Raw genomic sequence first — 26,291 nt, forward strand, 5'->3', positions numbered from 1 at the left:
TACTAACAAGGTCAATCAAGGGACTTTTCCCAAACTGTGATTAAAAGAGAAAAATGATAGAAGGTGAAACAATGTATCCTTTTCTGAAGTTGAAACAATGTACCCAATTTACATCTAAATACATTGAATTCTCTTTACTAATCATCAGGACTGTCACCAGTACTAGTGCAATAATGGGGGATACTTTGATAATACATATTTATAAAAGCCCAATACACTTTTTCTCAATTCACTTTTTCTTAACAATTAACAAAGAGTTGTTTATTCCAATCTGGCAGTAAAAAATACACAGGGGAGAATTTCTACTGTTCGTAAGTGCTTGCTTACTGTGGATAGTAGTGAAATTTTGATGGTACAAAATGAAATTAAGATCAAGGAGAATTCTTTGGTGGAAGAAGCAGTTGGGGTTGTTTCAGCACTAGACAGTGACAACAGAGCGAGAAAACTTGCTAAAAAATATCAAGGAAACTTGGAGCAGTATTCGAAATTAAATTCTGCATTGCTTGTGTTGTATGAAAGTAAACTTAAAAAGTTAGCTGACAGTGATGCAAAAGACATTACAACATCACAGAAAGAACAAATTGAAAAAGAAGTGAAGGAAATGGAAAAAATTACTTCCTTTGGAATGAGAGATGAAAGTGTCGTACAAGACGTACTCAAGAGAGAAATCTTCAAGACGCTGGTTGGGAAATTTGAAGAGAAGTGTCCACTGTTGCATAGTGTTCTGCAAGCACTTTTAGTAACAGATAAAAGGCAAAAAGTTAACAAAACCTCAGAATATAAACTAATGTGTGGTGTTAATGCTTTGTCTCTGTTACTTAGTGTTAGGAATCATAAGTGCAAAAATGAAGTTCGACTGCTCCTTGGTCTTGTTTGTGTCACATATGGAGCTGGGAAACAGTTTATCAATCTTTTGAATTCTATTGGATTGACTCCACATTGGGATACAATGTAAGTATGCTATTTTTATCACTGCATGAGGTGCATGTACATACCATTATCACAATTTATGATATAACCACATGTGCATAGGAATCCATGCTACCCATCCAGTCATTTGGCTATTTGCTTCTCTTTATTTGATTGAATGAACTTGACTTGGCCTAGAAGAAACAACCTTAAGACCTGGGACTTGTCCTTGTTATACCTTAAGATGAGAATTTAGATGAAATTTTATAATAGGACTAATAACAAAAACTCTCACTAGTCTTCATTTATCATGACCGTGTGCTGGAGAACGCGCTGCAGTCTTATGTACTGATTTCATCAAGAATTTGATAAGACTGGTCGAGAGCAGTACACTGAGTGTTTATCAAGCTTATTAATCTTTTCCTGAACTTTTCCATTATAGAAATAATTTTCTTGATGAGCACCAAGCAGAATTGTCAGCGATTATCAGAGAAAAATGCCCTGAAACAACACCAGTCATTTTGTTGATGGATAACATGAATATGTATCGTGGAAGGAAACACCATCTACGACTTTTCAAAACTTTGGGGCCCCAAATGTGGAATTTTACCGTAAGAGGAGCAATTATACCAAATGTTGGCAAAATTGAAGATCTAATGACGTGTAAGGAAACTGCCACAATGGCCCAAACAGATATTTCAGAAATTACAGTTAAAGATCTCTTTTTAGGTACGTATTACACAATACTGTAAATACTAAATAATATGCACAGTGTGTAAGGGCGGGTATTTGTAAACAATGAGTCACTTGATTGGCTATAATTGAAATAAGGTAGATATTCCTGGGTTGTTGACAATATTAATTGTACAATGTACTTGCGCACTATAAGGTTTTGAGTCTTTTTATTGTATTTATCTTTTTCTCAGTCATACCATATTCATAGTTAATCTTTTTATTCTGTGTCTTTTTAAGATTCTATGCCTGAACACAAAAAATTATGGGATGACTGGCCCTCCTTCGAAGCAAGAATGTTGTTTAAATGATCAATGTACCAAGACGGATGTTGTTCACCTTGGATTGTCTTTGGAGAACAATTCAACCCTTACCGGTACCGCTGCCATTCTAGAACAGTTTGGTGCAGAATTTTCCATTCCTTGTCCTCATCATTGTGAAATTCCCTTTGACAAATCTGCGAAGAAATATGATCTAAATTCTGCCCGATTGCAATATGAATTCATGATGTCAGTAGATATGCACGGCACTGAAATGCAAGAAATAGACAAACAACTGCGATCGTATGAAAAACAGATAGAAGCAGGTATGTGTGACGTTGATGAGACTGAATCTGATGGTGATTCGGGCGAGGGCAGTGATGATGGGACAATATCTTCAGGATCTGTGACCAAGAAGACAGCTCAGCAACAAAAAGATTCAAAATTCAGATCTTTGTACGAAAGAATTTTGATCATGGCTCAAGAATCAAGTCACTCTATAAATGATGACGCATTGTATAACGTTATACAGAAGCTTTCGAGCGAAATTGAGCTGATTGATAACACAAGAGACAAGTACGGAAGAACGATATTCCATTGTGCAGTTGAAACAAGGAACTTTGTTGTAGTAAAGCTTCTACTTGCAGTTGGAGTCAACCCTAACGCAAAAGAAGGATGTGGAGCCACAGCTATGACCATTGCTATAGTTAATGCTGACTTTGAAGCAACCAGAATTTTGTTGGAAAATTTTGCGGAGTACGAAGGCGCATTTTTTGGCTCATTTCCAAGTCCACTAGAAATTGCGACTGCCATGGAATCGACAGATATAGTAGAACTTTTTCAGAGATATTCGCGAGAAAATGAAAATCCTTTAGTACAAGCGCTTCAAAGGTTTGACAGCAGTTTTAGCAACAATAATTCATTTCAAACCCCAATCGAAGATATGGATGATAGCGATCCTCCAACTCAGAGTGATGCATACGAGTACAGGCGATCCGATTGCAAAGGCTTTCCTACAGCAGTTGTCGGCGATGTTGGAACATGTAAAGTAAATCGCAGTGTAAAGCACAGGAACATTACAGCATATGGTTGGATGACTGAAATACCCGGAGACATGCACGCAAATGGACATTTATGCGAAGCAACATTCAAAGCACATGGAAAGGGAGGGTTCCATAAAGTTGTTAACTCTGTCATGAAAAGACCAAAACTTACTGAAGAAGCATTTAAGAAGAGAAAGTTCCAAGAGCAGAACCTAAACCATATCCAAGAGGCGGTAAGGGATGCAAGCCGTGCATATGGCTTTGCAGTAGTGCAGGAGTTTGCGGCCTCAAAAGAATTTCCATCGAATGAGGATTTAATTGGAGCATTGCGAAAAAATGGAAATCACAATACAATTCTACTTAGTAGTTTCAAGAATTGGTTAAAAAAGTGCACTGAAAGTGATAACAGTCACAGCTACCAACAACAAATGTTTTCTTTGTTTGGTCCATTGTTGGACTTGTTCGTAACCACGTCTAAAGAAGGAGATGGAACCATGCGAGAGACAGCATGGGTTCTACTACTGCCTATTTTTGCACAATTGAACTTCCGAAACTATTGGACAGAAGCATTCGTGCATGTGGTGAATTTCACGTCCGTTTGGCCGCTTGCTTTCCGATGTATGATGAAGAATAATATGTCAGTTAAGTGGAAAACGCGGTCATAACATAGATCTTGATGAATATGTGGAAACCCATATTGTCAGACCTCTTAAGAACTATGCAACAGGTAGAGTATAATTATAGTTAAATACCTATATTCAATTTAAGGACAACATTCAACATTACAGTATTTTATGTTGAATACGCTATTTGCAAGACTAAAGAGAGCGACTAGAGGAACAGTTGCTGGTGTTGCTTTCTTAATAGTCTATACTGTATGTCCGAGTTATAATCAGTTGGTAAATCTTTATCAGCTTAAATAATCTTTATTTAAAGTTCAACAAAGTTCTTGGAAATTGATATAGTCAGTTACTGAACCATTTTATTTCTTGTTAAGGTCACACATCAGTACAAATGTGCCAACGATTGATGGGTAACCTAGATATTATTGGGTCTGCTAGACAAGCATATACCCAACCTTTCAACTATCACCCAACAACGAAGCACAAAGAACAGAGTTCCTTGCCAGATGTTGTTAAGGGAATGTGGTTTTGCCTTTCTAACAACTTTTTCGCTGTGTCATCTGGTGGGGAGGTTATGGAACATCCTTTAAAGAGCACTACATCTACTGTACCAAAACCAGTTTCAAAAGTTTTCATGGAAATCATTAAGAAGGGTGAGAAAAAAGTGGAAGAAAAATTTGAAGCAAAACTTCATGAGACTTTTCCTTCTTTTAGGAAAATATCTTTAGATAATTTACAAGAGACTGACAATGAGTAATGAAACAGTATATTTTACAATTTTACCTCAATGTTATGGAAATGTCTAAAAGTTTCCACATGTTTAGTTGCTTGTAGAAAGAAAAATTAATATTTTTCCCAGGATAAGAATTACAGACATTTTAAATTCTACATAATTAGGCATAATTTCAAATTTAATTCTGCAGAATTGGGCTGACAACAGTTATACTTGATTACCACTGAGAAATATTGTTTCCTTCTTACCAGCAACAGGACATGTATAGAAGCTTATTATGTAGAAGCTTATTATATAGAAGCTTGTTTAATCTGCAAGTTATGTACATAGAAAAATATTTAAAAACAAAGCAATTTAGCATAATTAAGAACTCAAAACATTTCTAAATATAGTCTCAAGGTAAATATCCTTGTTTCATATTTAGTCCTTACAATTTTAAATTAAAAAAACATTTATATCATATATCTGTATGTATAAGTGTATACATCTAGTGAGACAATGATGACTTACATGAACAACTAATACAGTATTTTAGATGTATTAGGTAGTAGTAACTAACAGTAATACCTAACTCTTCTTTCAAAACTATGTATGGTGATATTATTGTCTACAGATTGATCATAGCACTTCTTCATCATATTTCTTTCAAAATGTTAAAGAGTTACATTAAAGAATTTTTATGTCTACAGGCACAATCATAAAACCTATTTGGCACAATCATAAAACCTATTTTCCTATTTGGCCCTTAAAAGATTAAGAAAATTTGTATTTCTTTATTCCTTACCAAGGTTGCTTTATTCCCAAGAGTAATGTATGTTGTTGTAAATCTGTCATCAACTGCACGAAGATTTTCCATTAAAACTTCACTGATGATAAGGTATTGCACAAATTTAATTGAATCAGCATCATTCTTAAAAGCATTTTTTGCAATACCATAATGTGGGATTAGGTGAAACCCTTTAGCTTCTACATCACGCTTTGATTTTGAGCCTTTAAAAGTGAGGGCAAGCTGCCTGACATTAATCTTTGCATTAACAGCTAACATTTGTTCAAGACACAGGCATATGTTGATGGTTTCCACGGTATAATCCTTGGGGGATGGCGGTGTTGTAAGGCAATTGTCACATGATCTATTACAATTTACATCAAATTCATCAAAATATTCCAAGATAAAGGACATGCAATAGGATACAACTCTATTCAATGAATGCATCTGAAACTCTATGAGATCTTCAGATGCTGCTTTGTGAATTAGCTGGATCAGTTTGTTTCTGTCCTCAAATCGGAACATGATGACACAGTGTGAGGTGTTTCCATCACGACCAGCTCTCCCAGCTTCTTGGTAATATTCCTCAAGCGACTGAGGTAAACTGAGGTGGATGACAAAACAGACATCAGGTTTATCTATGCCCATCTCGAAAGCACTTGTAGCACATATTATCTGTGCCTTTCCTGACAACCATGCTCGAGCATTGTCAGTTCTTTCAAAGTGATCGAGTTGTCCATGGTAATACACACATGAAACACCTTTGGATTTAAATAGATAGGCCAGCTCAACAGTATCTTTCGTACTGAAACAATACACAATACCGCAAAAACATTTGGAAAATTCTCTTGAACATACTTCACTACATCCTCTTTTGCATGTGGACCACTTTTGCTAATTACTTTAAAAACCAAATTTTTTCTGTTGCAGGATGATTGGAGAATAAGGGGTTGAACCAAGCCTAGTTTCTCTACAATTCTCTGCTTCGTTTGATTAGTTGCAGTTCCTGTAAATGCCACAATGGGTCGGTTAAACTGCTTAAGTGTTCTGAGTTGAGCATACGATGGTCTGAAGCTTTTTCCCCATGTGTCAACACAGTGTGCTTCGTCAATTACAAATCGCAATAATGTTCCGTTCTCTGACATTGCTTGAAAACATGCTGTAGCAGGTGGCACATAGCAAACTCTGGGGTCAAGTAAAAAAATTTGCGAACTGATTGTTTATCAGTTAGTGCATGAATATATTGTCCCGTTCTTCAGGGGTCATACTTGAATTAACATAACAGACATTTATTCCATAGCCTCGTAATTTTGAAATTTGGTCGTTGATTGGTCGTTGAAAAGGTGTGATTACAACAGTAATGCCAGTGCATGACAGACCTGGAATCCAATAGCATACTGATTTACCGCCCCCTGTTGGTATTACCGCTAAAGCATCTCTATTTGTTGCAATGGCATCTATCACTGTCCTTTGTATGCCATGAAAGTCTTCATGTTTGAAAATGTTTTGAAGTATGTCAAGGTGGATGTCACCAGAAGGCTGGGGAATATTGCCTTGGGTGGACATAACATCACTTAATGACACTATGTCACTAGAACCAGGAATATGTGATGTCTGGTTCTATAAAAGAAAAATAAATTACTAATTGAATACATGTTTATCAATTTATGTAAGTTGTAGGCATTTTAAGATTATGAACCCCATCATTCATTTAAAATTATTTTTTCTCCCTGGTAAGATTCTGGGTTTTAAGTAACCCTCACACCTACCATACAAGCTAATTTGAAAAAATAAGGCAGCACCAATATACAAGTCTAAGATGTCACAAAAAAATGATGTGACATCAAACAGTAAATGTTTATATAATTTATTGCAGACTTACCCGTTTAACAAAAAATTATTCTATCTGAAAGGACATCACGCAATCATTTTGCTTTTTAATAAACCAGCAATGGGATTTCGCCTGTAAACCAGCGCTTTTGACGACAACATCGCATGGTTTATTTCCTTTGCTGTAGGAATGAAGGGCTCCGCCATAATACAACAGCGGGCAAATAAATTGTGCAGCTTCACGCTCATTTCGCACCGTACACTTCATTTCACGACCACAGGCTATAACATTTACATCTTTGTAAATTTCTTTCTGTATTAAAAATATACATAAAATGTATCATAAAAAATGTATCATAAAAAAAATTCCATTCAAACGGCAATTAATATATTTTAAAATTTCAGAAGAGTTAAAATAAATGTATATAGAGGTACATACCTTTGTTCGACGATAATCAAATATCTTATCCATGCACTTTCTGGTTTCTTCTTCATATAGTTTTTGGCGAATTTTTGCCTCGCTTGAATATTCTTGCCTATGTTTTATTCGGAAATGATGTGCGATACCATTTTCAACAAAAAAATCTCTTCTCTCCAAACACTCCTCGTTTGGACATAAAACTTTCCCCATGCATACATTTCTGTGAATCGGTCTTTCCAATTGGGACAGAATTTTAGTAAGTTCCTCATTTGCATTTATAAATAATAAATCGTCGGCAGCCATGTTTTATGCATTTTCTGCCAGGCGCTTCCTTCTCTGCGTCCTCCCCAAAACTCCTTGCGAGCTCGCTCTGCTTAGCCACTGATCTATGTAAAAAGCCTGTAGTGTTTCTATATTTTATTTTATTTAAAGCGCCTGGGAACGAGGCTGACGATGATAGGTTCAGTCCAGAACTCGTGCACATCAATTGCTGCCAATCATGGCCTATGCAGAAGGAGATGAGAGACAGCAGGCCCAACAATACTATTGTTTCTCTCTGCTTCATTCCTTTCCCAAAAAGGCTGCAAACCTATACAAGACGTACAACACGTATGTTAACTGATTGTCTTTTGACACAAATGCTGTTGGTTTTTCTACAGGGTGTATCAAAAAAAATGTCCCAAATGTAAAAATTCCGTTTTTCAGGATATTTTGCAGAATTTGGCAAATTTTTGTGTTTCTAGAGATAGTTAAGACTTATCTGGTATACCTAGGCCAAGTTTGGTTTTTCATTAACAAAATTATGTTACCGGGGGGGTGGTTCGTTTCCACTGATATTGAGAGGGCTTGCGCGCGAAAATGTGAAGCTGAAATTGAGATATTATTTAGCTGTCTAAAAGTAGGAAAGCTTTTTAATAAACTGTCAAAGTTTCAGAAAATATACTGGGAGCAACGCGCGATCCCTAAAGGTGACAAATATTTCATTGCGCGCAGTGGATTAAATGCATCGTTGATTTTAGCGTGACCGATCTCATACAAGGTGGGCAAATGAATAAATTAAAGCGAGAAACTGAACACATAAACAAAGCGATTTATAAGTGATGTTAATCCTCAGCATGTCCACCATTTCATTCTAAGCAAACTACGGCTTGTTTGAGCATACTAAACACTGAACAGCGAACCATTTGTCTGTCCATTCGCCTAGATTTGCCGGTGGTAGCGTAGGCGATTTGCAAGAAAGAATTTCGAACGAAATGGATAATTTGAGACAGGACAGACAAATGTGGTTCGGCGTTCAGTGTTTACCATGCTCAGACGAGCCGCAGTTTGCTTAGAAAGAAATGGTAGAAATGTTGAGGATTAAAATCAAGAATAAAAATCTTGTTATTAAATCGCTTCGTCTTCTTGCTCAGTTTCTCGCTTTAATTTATTCATTTGCCCATGCAGCCTTGCATCAGATCAGTCACGCTAAAATCAACCATGCATTTAATCCACTGCGCGCAATGAAATATTTGTCACTTTTAGGGGTCGCGCGCGTTGCTCCCAGTTTGCATTATTTTTCCTGAAACTTTGACAGTTTATTAAAAAGCTTTCCTACTTTTAGACAGCTAAATAATATCTCAATTTCAGCTTCACATTTTCGCGCGCAAGCTGTCTCAATATCAGTGGAAAGGAACCACCCCCCCCCCCCGGTAACATAATTTTGTTAATGAAAAACCAAACTTGGCCTAGGTATACCAGATAAGTCTTAACTATCTCTAGGAACACAAAAAAATTGCCAAATTCTGCAAAATATCCTGAAAAACAGAAATTTTACATTTGGGACATTTTTTTTATACACCCTGTATAACACACTGAGGTTCACTTACTCTTTTCAAATTTGCTGGTAACAGTTTCCAATCTAGGTCTTTTTGGTAGCACTTTTGAAGACAATCATCAAACGCTTCGAAGCCGTTTGACATTTTGAAATTTGGTTTAATTGCAGGTGAACTCTGAATAGCAAACCATTGCCGTCAATAGAAACATAGTTTTCAATCCATTCCAACACCTGGAATTGTTGTGCAGTGGGGGAGTCACCAATCATGCATCTCCACTGTTAGACATGGTTGTGCAATTCACTCGCACAGAAGTGCTTGGGGTCACGAAATAAAAGCGTGGAAGGCTCCGCCAGGGTATCACCGGAAAAAACACGATTGAGATACGTTGGGTCAAGGGTAGTCGCCCTGTCACCGACGGGTGGCTGGGTTCCCACGATAATCGACCCAGGGTATGGCAGAATCGCTGCGCACGGTCAGATTATGAAGGCGTTCGTAAAAATCTGAGTCATATTCCTATTCCCATCCAGTAGTTATCTATAAGGATCAATGTGGGAATCAAAACCACCGTCAGTATAGGAGGCGACCATCCTGACCCAGCAATAATACTGGGGGAGGTGATTGAGGTACTCTTTTTCAGGATAATCAACTCATATAAAGACGGAAAATTATTGACGGCAAGGGATAACCACATAAAAATGGAGAGCATGTTGTCAAGAATCGTGTATTCATGAACCTCCCCTATTTGGAGGACTACTTGAGGGACTTTCCCATGGAATAAATAGTAATGTTAAGATGTAATAATGAAGTGGAATGTGGGAAAGAGAGCACATACATATATATATATACATATATATATACATATATACATACACATACATACATAGAAAGACATATGATCGAATAAGTAGTGATATACTTGTATATTCGATGTGTCCTGAAGCTCTATATTTAGCAATTGGTATATATATATTCCCAAAACCTAACATGGAAATGAAAGGTAAGGGCTTCTGATGGACTCGTGTGATGGACCCGTAACCCTGGATGAATAAGCAACACAAAGCTTAGAGTATAAATAAAGGTATATTTCATGTCTAAATATGACAGGTTTTTTTTTTCCGTATTCTGTATATAATTCACATTAGGTATTATGAATATCTAAGTATCATTCATATAGCACACTAGCATTGCAGTGCAGTCAACACATGCGGAATATGTTCACGAGTTCGTCGGAGAACATCGAGGCTGCTTAGATGTTGACGACGGTGATGGCCCAGAGTCGTCCAGGTCCCGTTAGCAGCAATGAGCTTGAAGATGGCCCGGAATGCCGCAATAGAAACACCGGATGGGAGGTCGGTAGGAAGGTCTAGGAGAGGCAACAAATCGACGTCCAGGAGTTTTCTGGCTTTCTTGGAGGAGAAGGCGTGCGTTCCGTTTCTCAACTTTAGCAACAACATCAAGAACCTTCTCCTGATCTTTATCGCCAAGTAATGGGAGGAGTAAGTCACGAAATTGCTGGTCGGACTGATCCAGCTTACCACGCAGAGTTTCGTAGACCAGAGCGAAGCAATGTGCTTTTTTCGTGTTTCGTATCATGAGCAGCATGTTTTATTGATTCGACTAATTCGAGAGCCTCGTGTTTGTTGAATTGTGTGAGCGGGCGAGAAGCTAAACGAATGAGACGTGTCAAAGTTGCCTGAACAGATGTCTCTGTTAGTCCATCCATGGTGTGTTTTAATTCATCGTACTTCTTGCGGAGGCTCTACAAGTGGGCGAACAATGAATATCAACATGCGCCCCAAGCAGTGCAACAACATACAATAATAGCCCCCTCGTTTTTTTTTGGTTTTTTTCTTTTTTCGTGATCGGTATTGGCACAACCATGCAAACATTGAGGATAGGAAGAAACACATCAACAAGGCAATCATCTTCTGTGATCAATACCTGAACCCCACACCCAGCATGCTGTCACTTCCGAGAAACACATCAAGTAATCTTCTGTGGACAATACTTGAACAACAGATCAAGCTATCACTTCACAGAGAAACACAATCTCCTGTGATCAAACTTGAACCACACGTCAAGCAATCACTTCACAGGGAAACCTGTTAAATAATCTTCCGTGTTCAATACTTGAACAACCTGCCAAGCAATCATTCCACAGAGAAACACAATCTCCTGTGATCAAACTTGAACCACACGCCAAGCAATCACCTCACAGGGAAACCCGTTAAATAATGTTCTGTGGTCAATACTTGAACAACCTGTCAAGAAGCAATCATTCCACAGAGAAACACAATCTCCTGTACGTGATCAAAACTTGAACCACACGCCAAGCAATCAGTACACAGGGAAACCCGTTACATAATCTTCCATGGTCAATACTTGAACAACCCGCAAAGCAATCATCCCACAGAGAAACACAATCTCCTGTAATCGAACCTTGAACCACACGCCAAGCAATCACGTCACAGGGAAACACGTTAAATAATCTTCCGTGGTCAATACTTGAACAACCCGCCAAGCAATCATTCCACAGAGAAACACAATCTTCTGTGATCAAAACTTGAACCACACGCCAAGCAATCACTTCACAGGGAAACACATTAAATAGTCTTCCGTGGTCAATACTTGAACAACATGCCAAGCAATCATTCCACAGAGAAACACAATCTCCTGTGATCAAAACTTGAACCACACGCCAAGCAATCACTTCACAGGGAAACATGTTAAATAATCGTCCGTGGTCAATACTCGAACAACATGCCGAGCAATCATTCCACAGAGAAACACAATAACTGAATAAGCAATCTTGCAATTGTAAACAATACGGGAAAATCAAGCACGGCTAGGGAATAATCAATAATCAAAGACAATTAAAGCGAATAAACAATATTCTAATTATAAACACTATATAAGGACAAACACAGTAAATGAATAATAATCATGCAAGGGAATTAACCGAATAAACAATTTTGTCATTGCGAACAATACTTGACGAACAAAATACAACATGGTAAGCGAAATAATATTATCAATTCAAGAGAAGCCGAATAAATGCCCAAAATACCCAAACAACACGGCAGGCGAAAAATTAGTACAAGATAAACCGAACAAACCATCTTCTAAGTAGGATTCATGCTTAATATTTGAACACAGCAAGCAAATAGTCGAAGGACAAGAGAAATCGAATTACCAAATAAACAATCTTCTAATTGTGAACAATACATTAATATTGGGATCAACATGAATGAACATGTTAATAAGGAACTGTAAGCGAAAATCTCACAAGAAACACCAAGCGGGTCAGTAACACGTTCACCAAGAATTGAAGAAACCAAGTATAAGTTAAGATATGATTTATGCAGAACATAGTATAAGGCGAAGAATAACCACAACGTTAACAAGCAGAAAGTAATATTACCTCTAGATCATCGTTATGTGGTGGCGGCGCTTGGACTGGAGGCACAACCGCGGGATCTGCTTGAGCTGGCGGCGGCGGCAAAGGTGCAGGTTGTACATCAATTGGTGGTGGTTGAACGACATCGTCTTCAGCAGGATATTGGACTTGATCCATAAAACGAGTAAATTCGTGTGGTTTCCCTGTTTCTTCTTAAACCTCAACTCTTCTTTCTCGAGGAACTTGACTTTTAGCTCTATCAACAGCCGCTAAACCACTCTTTTTATACCTACTCACTGTTACATCACTTCGTTCATGCTAATTCTACTTCCTGTTGCATTTAATAATCTTATTTCCTGTTTCGCATCTACTGGGAGCATTGTGAATAGTAGTTTTATTATATTACATCATCGCATTTTTTTCGTCTACACCAATTTACTTCGTCTACACTGGAATGCCATCGTCACCCATCAACACATTGGTTTTCTTTTCATCTCACCTTTGAATCGCATTAATCTTGTTTGGTAAACATAATGAACTAATATTAGTATCATGCATAAGTATTATTATTTTATTATAAGATATTAATTAAGTTAATATCTTTAATACAGGTCACATGACATGCAAACGTAAACCAGCACACTTCCTTTTTTTCACACTGATCTAATTTTTTGAACAATCTGGACGGTCAATGTTACGGTAACCCCGTCCGTAGAGCCTGATTACTTGCGTAAATAGGATGTGACGTCATTTTTTGTAATACTAAAATATAATGAAAGTGTGCTGGTTCATGCTCCCCCCCCACAAAAAAATCACATCTACTACTACTTGGATGGGTGACCTCTTGGGAATACTTTGTGTTGTAGGCTCCTTTTGATTTATTCATAGAAAATTATTCCAAGGTTCTCATTAATTTGCCCAAAAGGAATATTTTTTTTAACTTTCCCCAAAAACATTCATAGATCAAAGTTGTTTTTTTTCACAAACAAGATTTCTTTGTCCATAGCACTTGGAAAGCACCGGTTCTCGTCTGATCAAGTTAAAAAAAGTCAAGCGAAGTTAGTACTTGGATGGGTGACCTTTTGGGAATACCTTGTGTCATATGCTCCTTTTGATTTATTCCTAGAAAATTGTTCCAATTTTCTCATTAATTTGCCCAAAAGGAATATTTTTGTTTAACTTTCCCCAAAAATATTCATAGATCAAAAGCTCTTGTTTTCACATGCAAGATGTCTACGTCCATCTACGCCGTGTTGTAGGCTCCTTTTGATTTATTCATAGAAAATTATTCCAAGGTTCTCATTAATTTGCCCAAAAGGAATATTTTTTTTAACTTTCCCCAAAAACATTCATAGATCAAAGTTGTTTTTTTTTCACAAACAAGATTTCTTTGTCCATAGCACTTGGAAAGCACCGGTTCTCGTCTGATCAAGTTAAAAAAAGTCAAGCGAAGTTAGTACTTGGATGGGTGACCTTTTGGGAATACTTGGATGGGTGACCTTTTGATTTATTCCTAGAAAATTGTTCCAATTTTCTCATTAATTTGCCCAAAAGGAATATTTTTGTTTAACTTTCCCCAAAAATATTCATAGATCAAAAGCTCTTGTTTTCACATGCAAGATGTCTACGTCCATACCACTTTAAAAGCACCGGTTCTCGTCTGATCAATGAAGTTAAAACAAGTCACGCGAAGTTAGTACCTGGATGGGTCAGCCCTTGGGAATACTTTGTAATGTTCTCATTAATTTACCAAAAGGAATATTTTTGTTTAACTTTCCCCAAAAATATTCATACATCAAAATGTCTTGTTTTCTCAGACATGATGTTTACGACCATACCACTTGGAAAGCACAGGTTCTCGTCTGATCACAGAAGTTAAAACAAATCAGGCAAATTTTGTACTTTGATGGGTGACCTGTTGGCAATACCTCGTGTCGTAGGCTCCTTTTGATTTATTCATAGAAAAGTATTCCAAGGTTCTCATCAATTTACCCATAAAGAATATTTTTCTTAACTTTGGATGGCTGACCTCTAGGGAATACTTCGTGTCATACCACTTGGAAAGCACAGGTTCTCATCTGATTACCAAAGTTAAAGTGCCTATATCACTTGTGAGATCTTTACGGATTTGAATAGGGCTTGAAAATTTTTTTTATAAGTTCTACAACCTTTTTTGATATAATTAAATAGTTTCGAAAATACGTCGGTTGGGGAACTGGGACTCAGGAATAATTTGCAAACACGCCGTCTTTTATAATGTAAACATGAAGAGTTTCGCTGGCGATATAATTTGCACTTTTCAAGAAAAAAATGCAGGAATGGTGCGGTGTGTATGGCTGTAGCAAATGGGCGAGTTTTTCTTAAAATATTTTACGTTATTAGAAGATAGAAGTAAAATTACAATTGATTATATTATGTTTGACAGGAACTCGGTTCCTGAGTCCCAGGCCCCCGAGCACGATGGAAATTTAGGCAAATCGTCATGTTTAGATGTAAATATTTCCGAAACTATTTAATTATATCAAAAAGGGTTGTAGAACTTATAAACTAATTTTTCAAGCTCTATTCAAATCCGTAAAGATCCCACAAGTGATATAGGCACTTTAAAACAAGTCAGGCGAAGTTAGTACTTGGATGGTTGACCTCTTACGAATACTTTGTGTTGTAGGCTCCTTTTGATTTATTCATAGAATATTATTCCAATGTTCTCATCAATTTGCCCGAAAGGATTATTTTTGTTTAACCTTCCCCAAAAATATCCACAGATCAAAAGCCCTTGTTTTCTCAAACAAGATGTCTACATCCATACCACTTGGAAAGCACAGGTTCTCATCTGATTACCAAAGTTAAAACAAGTCAGGCGAAGTTAGTACTAAGATGGTTGACCTCTTACGAATACTTTGTGTTGTAGGCTCCTTTTGATTTATTCATAGAAAATTATTCCAATGTTCTCATTCATTTGCCCAAAAGGAATATTTTTGTTTAACTTTCCCCAAAAATATTCATAGATCAAAAGTTATTGTTTTCTCAAACAAGATGTCTAAGTCCATACCACTTGGAAAGCACATGTTCTCATCTGATTACCAAAGTTAAAACAAGTCAGGCGAAGTTAGTACTTGGATGGTTGACCTCTTGCGAATACTTTGTGTTGTAGGCTCCTTTCATTTATTCCTAGAAAATTATTCCAATCTTCTCATCAATTTGCCCAAAAGGATTATTCTTGTTTTACTTTCACCAAAAATATTCATAGATCAAAAGCTCTTGTTTTCTCACACAAGATGTCTATGTCTATACCACTTGGAAAGCACCGGTTCTTGTCGGATCACCAAAAATAAAACAAGTCAGGAGAAGTTATTCCTTGGATGGGTGACCTCTTGGGAATACTTTGTGTTGTAGGCTCCTTTTGATTTATTCATAGAAAATTATTCCAATGTTCTTATCAATTTGCCCAAAAGGAATATTTTTGCTCAACTTTCACAAAAATATCTATAGATCAAAAGCTCTTGTTTTCTCAAACAAGAAGTCTATGTCGTACCACTTGGAAAGCACCGGTTCTCATTCGATCACCAAAGTTGAAACAAGTCAGGCAAAGTTAGTACTTATAGGGGTCACATCTTGGGAATACTTCCTGTCATAAGCTCCCTTTGATTTATTCATAGAAAATTATTCCAATGTTCTCGTCAATTTGCCCGAAAGGAATATTTTTTATTTTTTAACTTTCACCAAAAATATCCATAGATGAAAAGCCCTTGTTTCCCAAACAAGATGTCTACATCCATACCACTTGGAAAGCACTGCTTCTTGGCTGATCACCAAAGTTAAAACAAGTCAGGCAAATTTAGTACTTGGATGGGTGACCTCTTGGGAATACTTTGTGTTGTATGCTCCTTTTGATCTATTCATAGAAAATTATTTTAATGTTCTCATTAATTTGCCCAAAAGGAATATTTTCGTTCAACTTTCGACAAAAATATTCAGAGATCAAAAGCTCTTGTTTTCTCACACAAGATGTGTACGTCCATACCACTTGGAAAGCACCGGTTCTCGTCTGATCTCCGAAGTTAAAGCAAGTAAGGTGAAGTTAGTAATTGGATGGGTGACCTCTTGGGAATACTTCGTGTTGTAGGCTCCTTTTGATTTATTCATAGAAAATTATTCCAAGGTTCTCATTAACTTGCCCAAAAGGAATATTTTCGTTCAACTTTCCCCAAAAATATTCATAGATCAAAAGCTCTTTTTTTCTCAAACAAGATTTCTTCGTCCATAGCACTTGGCAAGCACCGGTATTCTTCTGATTACCGCAGTTAAAACAAGTCAGGCGAAGTTAGTACTTGGATGGGTGACCTCTTGGGAATACTTTATGTGATATGCTCCTTTTGATTTATTCATAGAAAATTATTCCAATTTTCTCATTAATTTGCCCAAAAGGAATATTTTTGTTTAACTTTCCTTAAAAATATTCATAAATAAAAACTTCTTGTTTTGTCAAACAATATGTTTATGTCCATACCACTTGGAAAACACCTGTTCTTGTCTGATCAGTGAAGTTAAAACAAGTCAGGCAAAGTTAGTACTTGGATGGGTGACCTCTTGGGAATACTTCCTGTCGTAGGCTCCTTTTGATTTATTCATAGAAAATTATTCCAATGTATTCCAAAAATATTCATGGATCAAAAAATCTTGTTTTCTCAAACAAGATGTCTATGTTCATACCACTTGAAAAGCACCAGTTTTCGTTTGATCACCAAAGTTAAAACAAGCCAGGCAAAGCTAGTACTTGGATGGGTGACCTCTTGGGAATACTTCCTGTTGTAGGCTTCTTTTGATTTATTAATAGAAAATTACTCGAAGGTTCTCATCAATTTGCCCAAAAGGAATATTTTTGTTAACATTCCCCAAAAATATTCATAGATCAAAAGCTCTTGTTTTCACATACAAGATGTCTACATCCATACCACTTTGAAAGCACCGGTTTTCGTCTGATCACCGAAGTTAAAACAAGTCAGGCGAAGTTAGTACTTGGGCGGGTGACCTCTTGGGAATGCTTCGTGTTGTAGGCTCCTTTTGATTTATTCATAGAAAATTATTCTAATGTTCTCATTAATTTGCCCAAAAGGAATATTTTTGTTTAGATTTTGCCAAAAATATTAATAGATCAAAAGCTCTTGTTTTCTCAAAGGCGATGTCTACGTTCATGGCACTTGGAAAGCACTGGTTCTCATCTGATCACCGAAGTTAAAAGAAATCAGGCGAAGTTAGTACTTGGATCAGTGACCTCTTGGGAATACTTCGTTTTGTAGGTTCCTTTTGATTTATTCATAGAAAATTATTCCAATGTTCTCATCATTTTGCCTAAAAGGATGATTTTTGTTTTACTTTTCCTAAAAATATTCATAGATCAAAAGCTCTTGTTTTCTCACACAAGATGTCTACGTCCATACCACTTGAAAAGCACCGGTTCTTGTGTGATCACCACAGTTAAAACAAGTGAGGCAAAGTTAGTAATTGGATGGGTGACGTCTTAGAAATGCTTTGTGTTGGAGGTTCCTTTTGATTTATTCATAGAAAATTATTCCAATGTTCTTATCAGTTTGCCTAAAAGGAATATCCCAGATATTAAGAATGTAATTGTGAATGTGTCAGGAAAGAGTAATTAACTATATAGAATATAAGGTCGACCAATAACAAGTTTGTATTAGCTAGAAGTGAGGTTATGAAATCCCTGTAATGGATAACAGTCGATATATGTCCGCCTAAAATTTAAAGCTTTCAACTCTTACTTTTACCAACCAAATTACCGTCACATTTCTTCTAATTTCGTTTCCAGACTATTAAGAGATAGCAGAAATGAAAAAATTAGTATGGTGAGTATACAATATACATGGACTACCATAAAGAAATATACTTTATCTTCGAATATAAACGAATGTTTGTTTTCCAGATTATGATTTCTTATTTTTTGCTGTATAGGATGATGTTGATGAACTGTTTCAAGTACATCATGCAGAAAATTATTCAGAGTTAATCTTCACCACGCAGATGCCTTAAAATATTTACTATGCCTTAGGCAATCCCTACATACACCTCAGACAAGGTAATGGAAATAATCAATGAGGTAAGAATGTGGTAATATATACAGGGTGTCCCAAAAAAAACGAAAACTATTGAAATCACTCATTGTTAAAATTTGAATGCTGTGTTCAAGAATTACAGCCCGTGGGGATTTAATGCAACTTATAAAATGCTAAATGCTTTGTGTTGCTAGAGAAAGGGGACATGTCGAAGGTCATGGTCCTTGAGATGCACATTTAAATAATGTTATCCATTATAAATTGTAAATATTGTTAATAAATATCATTTTGCGAACAAGCAAATTTTACTGCATCATATGCATGCATAAAAATGACTACATGGCAAACATTTATACACCAAACTCTAACAATTGCATTGTTATGGGTGATTTCAATAGCTTTCGTTTTTTTTTGGGACACCCTGTATAATGAAGCTACCTTTTTAATCAGTGAGAATCATGCATCATTGCAGGAAAATTTTGAAGTCACCATGGGGTTTTAGAGCCAGAAATCTAGGTCTTTTCTAACAGTCGGTACAAGATCTTCGTGGCAGACTATAGAAATTGACATGTTGTAGGATAGTTTAAAATAATTTTTTCATGTTTGTCAAAGCCTTAGTATGCCCTGACATACAGTATCCATGTTCGCTCAAAGTCAAACGGCCAAATCGCTAAACAAACTAATGTGTGCTATATTTTTTTATTCTAGAGAAGCAAAATGACGTATTCTACTTACTGCGATCACTTCAGCAAACTGTGGTAAAAAAAATATCATTGCAATTATAGGTATCTATTCATATTTACTTTACCGTAATTTTATGATGCGTCTTCGCTTGTCTCGTATATTATTAACATAATTTAGCGATATTTTACCCTATATCAACGATTGTCTGTGCTCTATTTTTATGTATTAACGATAATCCTTGCTCTATTTTGATAAATTTTATGTTAGAGGGCAAGTTATTTGTTTAAAATCAATGCCTGTGTATGTCTTTTGATAAAATTATTATTGTAAGAAATATAATCTCCTACAGGTTAGCTGAGAGTCCCATTTTAGCCTGTCATTTTTGAAATTCACATTTACATTTTAGTCAAATAACAAAGTTGTTTCCATAATTTAGTAAAATCATTTTCTTTTGCAAGTAAGGTTTGCAACTGAACAGATCCTATTATTTTGTTGCAAATAAAGGCAGAATTTGGAAGTGAAATGTGCAAGAACAAATTGGTCCATGGTATGGCTGGCAAATTTTAATCAGGAATGCCAAAAATTGTGCCAAGAAGTATGCATTGGTTCTTTCGAATGGGATAGAAACAAGAAACAAGATTAGCTGCACAGAGAATCAGGTAAATCATGCAATTAATATACTATAATTTTCCCAAGGACAAAATTACAATGTCACCTGTAGTTTATTGCCCCATAACCTGCAATTTAGACTGTCTTTATCCAATGCGTAGTGGGCTATTATAGTTTTGGTAACCTAACTATGCTATTGATATTTAATAAAAAAATTGTTTTTCAAAACCGACATTCAGAGCACAGCTAGTGGTTACTTTAGGTCTAACTGAAGGAGAATCTCTCCTCTTTATGTTAAGAAACCTTGTGCGCTGATTTGACTTTAATGATTATTGATCAATTTATCTTAGGTTGATGACTCCATATACAGAAGAGGACATACAAGTAATAAAAAATGGCCATGAAAGAACATGCTGGGAAGTGAGTTTCTGTTGATAAATTTATACGAACTTGACATTGCTTGTCGAAAATTGTAATGTTGCATTATAAGAACTTGACATTGATTGTTGAAAATTGTAAATATTTGTCTGGTTGTTTTTGTAAATAGTCCTGCAGGAGCAATTGTAAATATGCAACTGTGACCAAATATATTGATTTTTTGTTTCCTTGTATAAGTGTCATATTAATTTTGATTTAGATATGATTACTGATGTAAGAACTGCACATTAAATTGCAGTAGGTAAAAAGGTAGCACCAGGGATTGGAGTTAATTTAGCACCCAGGTCATGGTGTTAAAATAGCACCTCGACAGGTGTTATTTTTGCCATATTCACTCAACACCTTTTTTGGTGCTAAATTGACACCTTCAAATTAACAGTGCATGGCCACAATCATGCCACTGCACTGACTGCAGACATATATTATGATAAATGCCGTCCAACAGCTTTAGGGCTAATTACGCTCTGTTAACGGCAGGACATAAGTACTCAATCAATGTCATATGTAGCTTAATTATAGGTAGTAGAAGCAAGCAGACCAGTAACACTCATACAGTTGTGATTTGCCCTTCACACGAAGCAATTTACTTTGTTGTTTATGTGTGACCTTCCACAGGAAAACATACCTTAACGCTATTTGTTTCCTTGAAAAATATCGTTAGTTATTCATTTGTTTGCTGTTCAAACACTTCAAGCGTTCTGTGTTCGTTGAAACGATTTTCAAGATCGTTCATCGTTGTTCGAAATTGCCCGTTCAAACGCCTCGAGAAAAAAAGTTTGAAAATGGTTCCAAAAGCATTCAACTGTTTTGATTTACGGTTCGTTGGAACGTTTGCCGGAATTTTGTTCAATCACATTGGATTTGGTAGAACATTAGAATCTATGCTTTAATACTTTTGTTGTTTCCATAAAGCCAAAGTTCAATGCGCGCACAAACATGCAATGTCGCTAGCCATATATACATTAAAACAGCATTATGTAGAATTGTATAGTTGTTGTGTGGTTGTTGGAAGTCGTTTAAATCGTCTTTGAGATAAACACGAAACAACCTGATAGTATGAGCAAAACCAGATAACTGTATACTCTACAGAATGCAATGATTAAAACCCTTATATAGTTGTGTAAACAATTAAATAAATCTAAATAACTATTAAACTACAGGGTGAGTAAAAAAAACAGACATCTTTGAAATTCAAATTAGCCACGAACTTATCGCGACAATTCCCATGACAGACCCATGTGTACAATAAACAGGACATGGTTAATTAATGCGAAAGTGTTTAAGCCAATTGAACTAACTCAACCTGACCCATGTGCTAGAAAAACGAATTGATAAAACTATTCTTCTTTATTTACAGAGCTTAGAATGCATTTTAACTCCCAAAGGGAACAAACTTTGTTACAGGTTAATTAATGGGCTCACTTATTTGATATGCTTCGTATACCCATGAGATTTTAGCCAATATCTGTCACATTACAGCTGCTATGCGGCTAATTTGAATTTTAAAGGTGTCATTTTTTTTTACTCACCCTGTAGATGAATTAATTAAACTGAGGAAAGTTTAACCTGTAGACGAAAATTATTCCTAATTATATTTTTAGGTATAAAGGTAAAATCAGGCTAAACAAAAGAACTGAATGTAATCTTTCATCATGCTGTTTTTGTGTTTCACATGCATGAATAATTAAGTCATCAATAATTTCACATTCAACCCCAGCCCCGTAAACCAATTAAAAATTCTCATTCATGCATTTTTGAAATTGATCGATCCCTTTTGATACACCATATGGCAAGCGGTTGAAACAGTAACGCCCCCAGGGAGTAATAAAGGTTGTCACTTTTGGCATCAACTTAGTTATTTAGCTACAGAGGGAAGTGGATAAGCTTCCCTTAGTACCTTTTCATTTAGTTTACTTAAGTTGAAGCATATACAAACATCAACGTTCGGCTTGCGGGAGTCATGCACAACCATTGGGGCAGGCTGTTTAACTTTAAAAATGACCCGCATTTGTAGCATGCGATCAATGTAACATTTTGTTTTATCAAAGATAGTAAAGGGTACTTTTCTTGGGACATTAATGGCAAAAAGTTGAGGTGTTTTCGCCAACACACGAAAGTGAACACATACAGGTGTGTTTGCATACACACAAAAGTAAAAGCGCATAGAAAGGCGTGTACAAATTACACTCCATGTCACGCAATTGAGCACACCTTGGTGTGCATGCAGTCAAACACACCTGGGTCTTCTACATTCTACACACCTGTTTTTTTTGTGTGTAATGTTTAACCGAATTCGTTATATTTTTACTGGCATAAGTCAAAACGTTTATGTTATGACAAATGTCTGCATGGTTGCTTACCACTATCTATCTAACTTTGCACTATCCTTGGATCCCTAGTTAGATTTTATGACGAAATGCTGCAAATATAGAAGATTTTTGTCCACTTCTAAGGTAGAATAAAGTTTTTTTGAAGCACTATCAGTTTTTTTGTGGAATGGAATGCACTAGAATGCATTCCGGAACATTGGCTTGCGAAAATGAGTGTGCATAAATTAAATTCGCATTTTTCAATATGGCTGAAAAGTTAATACCGATTTTACTTTGGGATTTTGAACCAGCTGAAAATGCCTTTGAAAGTGACAGCTTCGTTGAAAATTTAATTACTGTAACCACTGCAATGTAAGTGTGCTATACTTTCTTTTCTAGTGAAAATTTGAAGCTATTTTATGAAAGATAAGATGTCTTGGAAAACCCTTGCTTTATTTCAAAAAAGTGAACACAAAAAAATTGCCAGGCGCACACGACACGATTTTCGTCGGTCGACTAAAATCGTTTGACTATAAAGACTAACAAATTGTTGTGTGTGACGTTTTATTTTTAACCGATTTTTGTTGCCCGATTTTTATCGGACAACATCAAACCGTTTTGATATTTTACGATTTATATTGGCCGATTTTTGAGTATAACCAGTTCATATCTAAAATAATTTTCAAAACTTTTTTGAAATTTTACCGTTTCATGTATAGTAAAAAGTACTGCTTGTCTTTTTTCGATTGCCACAATCCGCTTGAGATCTCGGGTAGCTAAAAATCAAACTTATCGCGGAGCAGCGGTGATTGTGTGCGGAGCCCACCGATATACCTTTTTCATAATATCTTTTTCATAATGTCAGGGTTCATGAGGATAGGTGAAAGATAAGCAGTTTCGCTGAGGAGACAATACTATTTTACCCGCTCGAAGATTTTCAAAGGTTCTTCAGAATATCTCGGCGTACTTTTGAAATTATTCTCAGGAACGTGGCTGTGGTTCTTACGCCGGATATTCAAAGAGGAAGACCAATTATTAAGCCAGAGAAGAAGTTATTTATCACTATTTGGTTTATTGCCCATCAAGATACCATACACAGAATTGGTGACCGGTTTAACGTTACAGATTCATCTGTCATTCGATGTAGAGATCAAGTATTTGACGTGGTACTGCGAACTTTGAGAAAGAAGTTCATCTATTTGCCCCAAATAAAATCATAGATGATTTTTACACAGCATCACAATTCCCGAATGTTTTGGGTGCAATCGATGGAACTCATATTCGCATTGTAGCTCCACACGATCATCCACAAGTATACGTTAATCAAAAAAAGTTTCACTCCATCGTTCTTCAGGGCATTTGTGCAAGTAACTTGCAATTTTTACATGTGGTAGCCGGTTGGCCTGGGAGCGTACATGATGCAAGGATTTTAAGAAATTGTGACATTTGGAATATTGGCCAGCAATGGTGTGGCCAGGATAACCATCTTATAGGTGATGGGGCATATCCATTGAAAAGCTGGCTCCTTAAACCATTTCAAGATAATGGCCATCTCACACAAACCAGAGACGTTTCAATTACCGTCTGTCTTCAACAAGGGCGGTAATAGAACGAGCATTTGGCCTCTTGAAAGGTCGTTTTCGTCGCCTCAAGCTATTAGATACAAAATCTATTAAAACAGCTGTTGATACAATTATAACTTGTTGTGTATTTCACAATATGTGTATAATAAATGAGGACATTTTAGAAGAATATGTTGTAGATGGTAGGGAGGAACAGGAATACAATGCAGGTGCGGCAGAAATATTTCATGGTAGGGATGATGAAGATGAGGATGGTCTAGAAAAGCAAAATCGTATTGCTAACACGTTTGCTTGACAGTTAGAAAATTTAAAATATGCAACATATATAAGTAAAAGCAAAATAGAAAAGATATATTAATTATCACCAAACAGTCTATTAATTATAGACCAAACAGTCTATTAATTATTAATGGTGTAAATATTTTTAGAGCACATAGTTGTAATGTTATTAAAATGTTGTTAATTAAAAAAGCACACTATGTCCAAATTATCACTTTTTAAGTAACATGTTAATTTCAAACTTATAAAAACAGAGCACTGCAATACATGCAAATTTGTCTTTACGTAATGATAACTAAACTCAATGAAACAAAATAATTATTGTTACACCACCTTCAAGGGTAAAACAGAGAAGAACAAACAAATCAACAATGTTAAACATACTCCAACCATGCATATTCATGATTACTTTTTCATGTCTTTAAAGACATCCAAAAATCCCTTCATGACAGTCATCCTTTCACTGTGCATTTCATCCTGTTTTTTCATGTGTTCCTCATGTCGCCGATTTTGTAATGTTATATGTTCTTTTAGTACATCTAAAACTTCAGAAACATTTGATCATTTCTTTTTTGCAGGCGTTGGTGCAGGTGGTGCAGATAATGGCATATTATTGTCACTATCACTATCACTACTATCATTGTTTTCCTCATCTGCTTTATTAATATCTTCAGTACTGTCAACCACATATGTTGGTCTGATGTTTGGACGTTCAACTACGAAGCTAAGTTCATCTTCATATGGATGGGTTTTAAGGTTATTGCCAGTTTTTTAATTATGTGGTCACACACTTTCTTCAGGCCTCTCATCAATGTTTTCCATCTGCCTTCACACTGCTCACCACTATAATTGTACTTATGCATTTGCATCATTTCAGCAATCTTTTGCCAAAGTTTCTTCTTCTTCTTTATTTTTGGTTTCCATATCTTATATTGGTCTATGAGCAATAGTGTTTCAGGTCGTCCCCAAACAGCATTACCACTTGCACAAGCTATATAAATGTTGTGAAATGTTTTACATTTATATATATAATATATATATACAGTATGAGTATATACGTTTACAAAATATTAGGTAGAAAAATTATTTGCTTCAAACTTACAAGGCGATGATATATCTGTGCCTTGGCTTTGACTAGGTGTTGGGTTACTTGTGTCCTTTTCTTGAATCCCTGTGCTCAAATTTGTTGCGCTACTATTCATTTGTTGATTTGTTTCAACTGGATGATGGTCACTCGCGCTTTCTCTTTCAGCATTTGTGTTCGAATTAGGCCTACTTGAATTTTTAGCTTGATTTGTGCCATGATTGGAGATTTTTGGATCTTTAGGCTGAGTTAAACCACGACATTCATGCTTTCTAACAGTAGTAATATCTTGAAACAAACCTTTGCATCTCACACACTGATAAAAAGTCGCCATGGTTTTTGCTCAAAATACCACGTGTTCACACATCTCGATTCTGCTGCCCCATCTTCAAAGTTGGGGCAGCCAGAACAGTTCCGAACAATCATGTGACAGTACTCTGTTGCATTCCATTACTGTTCTGAAAATCCGGCATACTCCAGGAGATCGAATTATCAGACACAAAGAAGTTTCTGGACCAGGCGTGTGAGTACATTCGAAACCTGAAGGGTCATGATGATAGGTCAATTCTCAAGAAAAAAGAAAAACTGGATTTCTTAGTTTTCTTATTTGCATCAAAGCAGTTATAGGATTGGCCGATGATCTGGTTATGACCAAGAAACCAGTCCTGAAGTACCTCTTGACGTACAAGATGAGTCAAGATCA

The 26,291-nt window shown here is 36.2% G+C and overlaps 1 protein-coding gene and 7 pseudogenes across 1 annotated transcript; 7 read left to right on the plus strand and 1 right to left on the minus strand.

The window, feature by feature from the left end:
• Positions 1-10,665: 10,665 nt before the first annotated feature.
• Positions 10,666-12,828, minus strand: LOC114526638. Its single transcript, XM_028548223.1, has 2 exons — positions 12,556-12,828; positions 10,666-10,893 (listed from the first exon to the last, which is right to left on the minus strand). The coding sequence occupies exons 1-2, from the start codon at positions 12,706-12,708 to the stop codon at positions 10,666-10,668; spliced, it is 381 nt and encodes a 126-aa protein (XP_028404024.1). The 5' UTR covers positions 12,709-12,828.
• Positions 12,829-15,326: 2,498 nt separating this feature from the next.
• On the plus strand, positions 15,327-15,445 carry LOC114526684 (annotated as a pseudogene).
• A 124-nt stretch (positions 15,446-15,569) lies between these two features.
• Positions 15,570-15,688, plus strand: LOC114526706 (annotated as a pseudogene).
• A 610-nt stretch (positions 15,689-16,298) lies between these two features.
• LOC114526705 lies at positions 16,299-16,417 on the plus strand (annotated as a pseudogene).
• A 124-nt stretch (positions 16,418-16,541) lies between these two features.
• On the plus strand, positions 16,542-16,660 carry LOC114526681 (annotated as a pseudogene).
• Positions 16,661-17,027: 367 nt separating this feature from the next.
• Positions 17,028-17,146, plus strand: LOC114526720 (annotated as a pseudogene).
• An 84-nt stretch (positions 17,147-17,230) lies between these two features.
• On the plus strand, positions 17,231-17,349 carry LOC114526708 (annotated as a pseudogene).
• Positions 17,350-17,472: 123 nt separating this feature from the next.
• Positions 17,473-17,591, plus strand: LOC114526711 (annotated as a pseudogene).
• The last annotated feature ends 8,700 nt before the right edge of the window (positions 17,592-26,291 follow it).

Source organism: Dendronephthya gigantea, unplaced genomic scaffold, assembly GCF_004324835.1.
Source record: "Dendronephthya gigantea isolate DGI-Jeju-01 unplaced genomic scaffold, DenGig_1.0 000040F, whole genome shotgun sequence".
In the NCBI taxonomy this organism is placed as follows: domain Eukaryota; kingdom Metazoa; phylum Cnidaria; class Anthozoa; order Malacalcyonacea; family Nephtheidae; genus Dendronephthya; species Dendronephthya gigantea.

What these genes read in the sequence shown, in the direction of transcription:
- LOC114526638 (XM_028548223.1), bottom strand. Translation starts at nt 12,708, where the DNA reads ATGGATCAAGTCCAATATCCTGCTGAAGACGATGTCGTTCAACCACCA. An exon ending in CACATAACGATGATCTAGAG is followed by an intron (nt 10,894 to 12,555) that starts GTAATATTACTT and finishes GCCCACTTGTAG; the next exon opens with AGCCTCCGCAAGAAGTACGA.